The sequence below is a fragment of the Microtus oregoni genome, unplaced genomic scaffold, assembly GCF_018167655.1.
Source record: "Microtus oregoni isolate MIOR12 unplaced genomic scaffold, Mior012 000041F_ref0000270, whole genome shotgun sequence".
Classification (NCBI taxonomy): domain Eukaryota; kingdom Metazoa; phylum Chordata; class Mammalia; order Rodentia; family Cricetidae; genus Microtus; species Microtus oregoni.
In genome coordinates this window covers 16,842,501-16,851,599 of record NW_024543208.1, presented here as the reverse complement: position 1 = coordinate 16,851,599, position 9,099 = coordinate 16,842,501, and the positions used below count along the sequence as shown (strand labels likewise).

At 47.1% G+C, this 9,099-nt stretch overlaps 1 protein-coding gene and 1 long non-coding RNA gene across 6 annotated transcripts in view; both read right to left on the bottom strand.

The window, feature by feature from the left end:
* Positions 1 to 395: 395 nt before the first annotated feature.
* On the bottom strand, positions 396 to 2,275 carry LOC121433758. Its single transcript, XR_005972363.1, has 3 exons — positions 1,973 to 2,275; positions 1,629 to 1,756; positions 396 to 806 (listed from the first exon to the last, which is right to left on the bottom strand). It is a non-coding gene; the product is annotated as an uncharacterized LOC121433758 (long non-coding RNA).
* A 4,287-nt stretch (positions 2,276 to 6,562) lies between these two features.
* Positions 6,563 to 9,099, bottom strand: part of Wdr31 (WD repeat domain 31) — a 23,189-nt gene continuing 20,652 nt past the window's right edge. For 3 of the 5 annotated variants that reach the window (XM_041632543.1, XM_041632541.1, XM_041632544.1), the window contains exon 10: positions 6,565 to 7,975. In XM_041632543.1, the coding sequence (XP_041488477.1) occupies positions 7,815 to 7,975 (161 nt within the window). In that variant the 3' untranslated portion in view covers positions 6,565 to 7,814. Of the gene's footprint in view, positions 7,976 to 9,099 lie in introns of all 5 variants that reach the window. The other 2 variants (XM_041632546.1, XM_041632545.1) reach the window with 2 other exon arrangements.

Here is a 9,099-nt window from a genome sequence, read left to right as displayed (position 1 = left end):
GGGCGGATGGCCTATGTCGAGGTCACCTTTTGGGACAGGAGTGTATCCACTTTATGATGGTTCTGACATTGTGTTTGGATGTAGAGAACTTACTGTGATTTCACAGACTGGTAAATGGGACTTTGGGCTTTATAGCTGGTGCCAGAACAAAACAAGACTTTTGGGATGAACTTTGGAACAAGTTAAGATTTGGGGATGGAGGGCCGGGCGGTGGTGGCGCACGCCTGTAATCCCAGCACTCGGGAGGCAGAGGCAGGCGGATCTCTGTGAGTTCGAGACCAGCCTGGTCTACAGAGCTAGTTCCAGGACAGGCTCCAAAACCACAGAGAAACCTTGTCTCGAAAAAAACCAAAAAAAAAAAAAAAAAAAAAAAGATTTGGGGATGGAGTATTTTAGACTGTGAGGAGGCAAGGATGGGGTGCTATGCTTTAAATATAGTGTGTCCTTCCCCAAGCCAGTCTTTGCTATTTGCTTGTGACAGTGCTGAAGGTGGTGACGCCATCGGGAGGGTTAGCTCATTCAGAGGGGTGGTGCTTCCTGTGGACTGCAGACTTGTTCAGAAGACTATGGGCTGTCACAGAGCAATCCCAGCTGCCCACCGAAGCTGCAGTGACCCTCACTAGAAGCCTGTAATTCTCCCCATCTCAGGCAGGACGTCTTTTCCATGGGGCTCCCGCAGCGTCTAGGCCTCTGGGAGTGCAGGTTCACTGCTGCTCTCTAGGGTCCTCAGGACGTCAGCTCCACGGCCACACATGTCCTCTCTCTGTTCCCTGTCACTGCTGCTTAACTTCTACTGTGAGATACATCTAGGACAGAGAAATTGTGAAACTCAGGTGAATATAACTGCTAACACTTGGGAACAATGACAGGCCCATTCTGATGACACCCTCTCACCATCTTCTCCATTTAGACAAGGACAGATAAAGTCACTGCTCCACTCTCAAAGTCACACTACTTCCTGGAAGAACTAAACTCACCCCAGATATCTGGAGGTGTGTATCCCTCTGTCTCTCTTCTTTGTATTTTAAATGTAGAAATATATTTCATAAATCCTTGTGCTGACCTCTGTGTACCATTTGGTAGCCTTTCTTCCACTTTGCCATCTTTTTATATCATAAATCATGCAGGCTTGAAAGGCTTTACTTCAAAACAAAGGTCCGGAAGGGGTTGAGAGGAAGCTCAGCAGTTAAGAGCACTGGCTGCTCTTCCAGAAGACTGGGATTCAGTTCCCAGCACCCACACAGCAGTTCACAACTATTGCTAATGTCCAAGGGATCTGGCGTCCCCTTCTGGCCTCTATGGGTACTGCATGCATGAGATGCACTTATAGGCCAAAAAAAAAAAAAGTTCATGCGTTTCCATTCTCCTCCCGGTGAGTCAATCTATTCACTGTAAAAGCTACACCTTAAAAAAAATCCCATCTAGGGAGCTGGAGAGATGGCTCAGTGGTTAAGAGCACCTCCTGCTCTTCCAAATGTCCCGAGTTCAATTCCCAGCAACCACATGGTGGCTCACAACCATCTGTAATGAGATCTGTGCCCTCTTCTGGCCTGCAGGCAGAGTACTGAGAATACTGTATACATAATAAATAAATAAATCTTTAAAAAAAATCCCATCTATTTTCTTACCTGTAAATAAAGTAAGATGCAGGAAATGTGTCCACATTGGCTATCTCCAGAGGGAACCAGATGAATGGAGACATGGAGGAGAAGGGCCACTCTCTGCACTCTTGCTTGTAAACATCTGAATGCATCACCTATTTCAAAAGTTTACAAAAGAAAGCGGATGTGTTCCAAATGCAAACCTAGTCAGGGCAGAAGAGAGCACGTGCGCTTAACTTAATTCCATACCCAGATAAACCATGGCCAATATTTTTTAAAGATTTTTCTTTAGCTTTTTTTGAGACAGGATCTCTACATAGTCTCTCCTGTCCTGAAGCTCACCACATAGACCAGGCTGGCCTTGAACTCACAGAGACTCCGGCACCTCTGCCTCCCGAGTGCTGGGATTAAAGGTGTGCCCCATCACTGCCTACTAGGCTGCACTTTCAAACATCTGTGTGCAGGACTTAGAAGAGACAGGTGGCTGTGCTCCAGATCTGGAAGAGATAACACTGGAATGAATTGAGTGGTCTTGTGTAGTGTTTAGACTTAATGTCACTTACCTCCATAGACACAAACACTTCCTACCTGTCCCCAGCCCCTTCAGCCTTCAGGCTGACTACCACCATAAAAACCACTAAAAGCAGAGGACCTTGCCAGGAAGAACCAGCCCAAGCATCTTGAGCTTGTGTGCCTACCACATGCTGTTGGACCTTGGGCGGGCCACGCTTCTGTAGAACGGAGAGAGTGACCTCCCGCCACCAGAGCCTTTTTGTGGGAGGTGCAAACACGGCTGTGGTGGTGAGAGCATAAAACACCAGGTGCACATCAGGCTTTAGTGTGAAATTCTGACCTCCGTCTTAGGGACAAGGGCACATGGCCAAGCCAGCTGTGCCAGCCGCGTTCTATTTGCGGCCCCTGGAACTCACGCCTGGGTGCGTTCTCCAGCATCAGCACTTCTACTTTTATGACGGAGGGATGCAGAGTTCAAAAGCACTGAGGGGGGCAAAGGTGAAGAGCCAGAACTCGGACTCTCCTGCTACGTGCTCGAGAGTACAGTGCACAGGTCCTTTGGAGGAATGTCTGGCACTATCGATGAAAGCGGGCTGCATGAATTACAATCACTGAACAAGGTCTCTGCTCATTACAGAGTGGGCACAAACATGTTGACAGAGGTTTCTGTCCAGCCTGGTCCCACAGCCATTTAATCCCAAAGAAACACACAGAGGTCTACACTAATCAAAAACTGATTGGCCTAATAGCTCAGGCTTCTTATTAACTGTTATAACTTACATTAGCCAATAATTCAGCCATGTGACTTGGTACCTTTATCAGAGAGGCATTCCCATCTTGCTTCCTTTGCATTTGGGTGATGACTGCAGACTGCGACTTTCCTCTTCCCAGAATTCTCCTGTTTTTGTCACCCTGCCTATACTTCCTGCCTGGCTACTGGCCAATCAGTGTTTTATCAAAACAATAGAATATAAGTGACAAGGTACAAGGCTATTGTCCCATAGCACTTCCCCCCTTTTTTTTCAAAACAACAACTCTGAATCCAATCTCCTTTGTTTAGTTTTTTTTCTGACTATTATCCATAACAACTTGTAACCAACATTCTAAACAAAGATAAATATTCATAGTCCATTTTTGCAGAATGTAGGTGTAGTTTTCCATGCTACTTCCTGCTGATTGGGGGAGCTGATAATCTTTTTTTATGGTGACTTTTTTTATTTTTCCATTCAAAAATTTTACACTTCATCCCCTCCTCCCATTCCCCTTTTGCTCCTCCACTCACCCTCCTCCCTCCCCCTCCTTAAGAAAGGGCAGGGGGCTAGAGAGATGGCTCAGAGGGTAAGAGCACTGGCTGCTCTTCCAGAGGTCCTGAGTTCAATTCCCAGCAACCACATGGTGGCTCACAACCATCTGTAATGAGATCTGGTGCCCTCCTCTGGCGTGTGGACATATAAGGAGGCAGAATGTTGTATACATAATAAATAAATAAAATTAAAAAAAATAAAGAGAGGGCAGGGTTCCCTGCCCTGTGGGAAGTCCAAGGCCCTCCCCCCTCCATTATAGGCCTAGGAAGGTGTGCATCCAAATGGACTAGGGTCCCAAAAAGCCAGGAGCTGATAATCTTATGGGGACCTAAAGAATTTAGAATTATAGACAAGTCCTGACAGGAGTATTCTATGAGGTTTGATCATCTCAGCCAGCAGTCTTGAAACTGTTCTGTATGCAGAACTCAGAGGGAACTCAAACAGAGGTCCTCTGAAATGTTGGATCATCTGGACCATCTGCTCCTATAAGAGATTCTTCAGGGGGGTCTTCCTTGGTCAAACCTGAGTTTTCTTAACCCAGAATGAAACCACAGTCTCTCATTTCCTGTGGAAACAAAAACAAAACCTCTTCTCCAAAGTAACATATCTTTTTATTTAAATTTTGAAATCAAAGCATTTTCAAAATATGTATGTTGTATTAATCCAGCAGCAAATGTCTTTCAGGAACTGTTGCTTCTTCCTCAGCCATCAAACCATTCAAAGACAACACAATAACCTACAGTATTCATATTTTCTGTGTATTTCCCATCTTTACATGGCTTTATTTTAAACTCTATTTCTTTTATTTTTAATTTTTGATTTTTTTGAGACTAGATGTCTCTGTATATCTTTGGCTATCCTGGCACTCATTCTTTTTTTTCCAATTAATTAGGCATGCACACGTCACTCACACACAGCACAGAGACATTCAGACATAGTTACAGGCACAGACAGACACACAGTACAAACTCACTTACCTGGGATTCGAACCGGCGATCTCAGGCTCTGCAGGCGGTGCTCCATTCCATTCAGCCAGCGCTCTGACCTTTCCTGGCACTCATTCTATGACTGGTTGTCCTTGAACTCACAGAGATCCATCTGCCTCTGCTCCCCAAGTGCTTGGATTAAAGGTGTGTGCCACCACACCCAACTATTCTCTTTCTTTCTTTTTTAAGGACTTTTTCCTTTTCCTTTTCTCTCCCAAGCCACCATATATTTGGCCATTGTCCCACAGCACAGGCACAAGCATGTGCACACCCAAAGACCTGATATGAGGATGTTCCAGACACAAGTATATGTCATGTGAGTCCTAAACTAGAAACTACCCACGTGCCAATTCCATGCACAAAGACTCCTGCCCAATAACGAGGATGGTGTCGATGTCACAAACATGCCGAGCAAAGGCAGCCTGGTCAGTCCATGCTTGCTTCACCTGCGTCTCTCGCAGCATCACAAACACCCCAAATATAGTCTTAAAGCAAGAGTCATGGATCATGGACTAACACCAGGCTGTGTTGAGCTGAGGCCCACAGTGATATCATTCATACGACCTCGTTCCTGCAGTATAGAGGGCTGTGAGGGTCAAATTAAAGTCACCAATGATGTTCACATTTCACAGATGGGAAAGCTGAGGCCCAGCGACATGCAGCAATTTGCCCACAGTTACAAAACATAGGAAAGGGGGGCAGAATTTAATGTGGGTGTGGAACAGCACAACCTACTAGTTCCCCGTCCTGCACCCGTCTGCTGCTAGGTCTTGGTTTCTAGAATATTTTCAACTTATGACAAATCAGAGATTTAATCTCACACATCTCAAAATTCCTTATGGTTACTAAACCTAGTAAAATAGTTATGTAGGAGATTAAAGAGGCTCATTTCTCTTTCTGCAACAGTGTGGCTAGGCTGGCAAACAGAGCAGCTCAACTCATGGTGCCCCAGGGCCCTGGCCACCCAACCGTTCTGACCTCATATGGGCTGCAGAAGCATTTATCAAACCCCCGAACTCCTCTAGTGGGGTAGTGGGGGTGGGCCCGGGGGGACATCCTGACCCACACATTCGCATGCCTTTCAAGCTGATTGGTGAGTGCAATGACCATAATTTCCAAGATATCCCCAAGGCACACCTGGCTGGAATGTAGAATTAACTGGCCAGCCTGTGCCAGGATGTGCCAACTTTGGGCAAACAACTAGCAATCTTTGTAATTGGGGGGGTGTGGGCAGGTGGTGTGAGCCCCTGACCCCTGCTCTACCTCCAACATGCAGGGACACAGGCCCCTACCACCACAGCCGACTCTAGTGCTTATGATGAAACTGCTTTGAAGGACCACTCAGAATGGCCAAGGTCCTACTCCTCAGTGCTGAGAGGTTACACTCTCCAAGTAACCTGAGTCCTGCACTTTGCTGCTAACCCTAGGCTACGTGAAGACCATTAATAATTGCCACCCATTTTCCTTAGTGTATGTTTATCCTAATGGTAAATGTTAATATATAAATGTGTTTAAATTTCAATCTATAACTGACAAGAGACTTTTCTGGAACATTTCCTTATATGAACGTAGGGGGCGGCCTCTACAACAAAGAGTTCATGACTTTTAAAAGGCTCTTTGAATGTGAGCTTTTGCTCATCTTTCTGCTTCTCAGGCACAGATCGGAAATCTGGCATCAAGCACACAGCAGAGTTCAGGAAGGGACGATATTGGTGCGGAATCCTCTAACTCACCAGGGGACCCCGCCCAACCCGCTCCTTTCTTACGCCTCCGTCCAGAAGAATCTGTCAGCGGTAGCACTATGCATCCAGCACACACTAGGGTTTCCTTGTCCTAAGAGGTGATCTGTCTACTGCACCCAGGAACCCATTAGAGCCAAGGGGACAGCTCAGTGGCATAGCAGGAATGCTATGTTTAATCTCCAGAAGTAGATAAATAACAAAAAAAAAAAAACAAACCTAACATCATGGTCTATAAATGTCTAAAATAGCCAAGGCAAAAGGGGGCAGAGGACTGCCTAGCTTCAAGTCTGTCTTTCCCCTTCCTATGCTTATAACTGTGGTCAAAGTGCTGCATGTCTCTGGGCCTTGGCTTTCCCATCTGTGAAATGGGAACATCATTTGGCATTTAATAAGACTCTACTTAGCCTACTGTAGGTATTCAATGAAGTAACTCCCCCTTACACTACTCCCTTGTCATCCAAAAATCAGGGAACTGAAAGGCTGAAAGATTAGAAAGTAAGACAGATGAGGGAAGGCAAATGTTTATTGTGAAGGAGCATTCAGTCTAGACAAGACTGTGTGACTCCCTTGCAGCTTGCCCTCAGGAACAGCCCTGTGAAGGTCCTGAGTACCTTATTACCTGGGGACAACAGGAGAGAGAGAGGAAATGGCAGCCAGCTCTGAACCATGGACAGGCATGATCCACAGTGACACAGGTGGCCATTCTCTGGCCAGGCCTCGGGTGTCTTATTTTAGGACTCATCCAAAGCAAAATGGACTTCTGAGCTCCAGGCCTAAGACTGGACTTGTGGGAGCTGCACAGTGGCCTGGACCCTCCTCACTGAAGGGTGCGCGGTTGCTGGACTCAGCTGAATCCATCTCTCTGTGTTCCACGTTCTGTTCCAGAGATGACTCCTTTGCCTCTGGCCATTCCCAGGGGTGGGAGGAAGGGAGGATGGAGGTGTACAGTGTTTCTTATATAAATAAAAATACCCAAATTACAGACGCATATTTCTTAGCCTTAGTCTCCCATCCCCTCTGCCTTTTGGAACATGGGGCAGGCTTAATAATCCCTGTAATTGGGGCCGTGTCCTTGTTCTTGTTTGCGTGCCCCTGGGCTGCACAGGCCCAGGGAGTTAGACGCCTTTGCTCTCTTACCCTAAGTGGCTTTGAGGTGACTGAGTTTAATCTCACTGTCTGCCATCCACTTCCTCTATGGAACAACACTATTACCAACTTGATTTGTCTCGAAACATTGTCCTTCTTGGAGACTCCAGCCCGCGTTTCCGTGCTCACAGAGGCTGGCCACTCTTAGGCCCCAGCCATCATCTTGACCAGTAAGTACATTTCTTTTGAAGAGTAGTCCCAAAAGCTCACATTTGGATAAAAATTCCATTTGGATTTCCTTGAGATTAAGAACTTTATATTGAGTGCAGTCTCACACCTTTAATGCCAGCAGTCAGGAGACTGAGGCAAGAAGGTTGCTGTGAGTTCAAGACCAGTCTGGGCCACACCCTGACTTTGTAAGCACTGGACTTAAACCAACATCTAACCCGGATATGCCTTCTAAGTGACCCTAAGAAAAGAACACCAGACTTGCAACCCACTCCCCAAGATCATGTGGAAAAACACAAAGCCACAGAGAAAGGAGGGGCTATGGTCTGATATTGTCTAGTCAGTGTCTTGGCCTCAGAAGGCTGCCACTTCCTGCAGCTCCAGCTCTCGGCTGCAGTCCACTCTGAGTAAGTGAACTCCTCTGTAGAAACTCGCACATAACAAGGAGGTGATGTCACCAACAGCCAGGGAGGTCAAGGGTCCCGATCCATCCAGAGACAAGGTGAAAAGGCAGGCTGGAAAAGGAAGGAGAAGCCGTCATGTGCTCAGTGACAGAAACATCTGTGAGATGCGGTCAGGAGGCAGGGTTGTCGCACTGTGACGTCATGGAGACAGTACAGACAACTACCGCACTCTACTGCATGTGGTCTGTGAGTCACTGAAACATCAACCATGGGCACAAGAAACAGAAACATGTCCTGGACCATCTATGCCATGAGGGGCTCTGCCTGCCTGGGAAGACTCTGGGTCACCTCCATCACTTCAACTGAAGAGAATTGTACCCAGGTCAACAGGATGTAGGGTACCAAGCTGTATTTCAGACAACTAGGGCCATATTTAAAGAGGGTGGAACAGGGCAGGCTAAATCAAGGGAAGCAGACAGACACTGATCTGGGCTGCTGGTTCTCTTCATGATAGGGAGAGGGAGTGCTACAGGTCAGGCTTGGGCTTTGCTTCTGTTTCGTTTTCCAAGACAAGGTTTCTCTGTGTAGCCTTGGCTGTACTGTAACTTGCTCTGTAGACCAGGCTGGCCTCGAAATCACAGAGATCCACCTGCTCTGCCTCCCGAGTGCTGGGATTAAAGGCTGGGCTTTGCTTTTCCTGGGCCATCCTTCCACCTGCACCTCTGAGACAACTTTTCTAGGAATGTCAGGAGCGCAGGCAGGGCAGTGAGCAATGTGTTCAGGTCAACACGCCCCACTTCGAGGCTTGTGGTCAGGACATATGAAACATCCACTTCCCCTTGCCCACAAATGTTACACCTGGGCAGGTGGAAAGTCCAGCTCCAGGTGAGGGGATGGCAGGCCTGTCTTCACTATAGAGGGTTGGCTTATGGCCACAGCTGTTTACAGAAAGACATTAGATAGGCCCACCTCTTCTCTCTGGTGGTTCTCTCTCCCTAAGGGGAACTGAGTGACTATGGGTAGCTTTTGAAATTCTCTACATTAACACCGTTTCTCTCTCTGGCCAAATCCATTGTCCAGAGTAAAACAGCAGTGCTGGAAAACCAGACCTGTGGAAGAAAATCCAACACTTATTTCCAGCACTCGGAAGTCTCCCTGGGTACAGCCCACTATGGCTGAATGCGCACTGGGGAGTCTCCCTGGGTACAGCCCACTATGGCTGATGCGCACTGGGG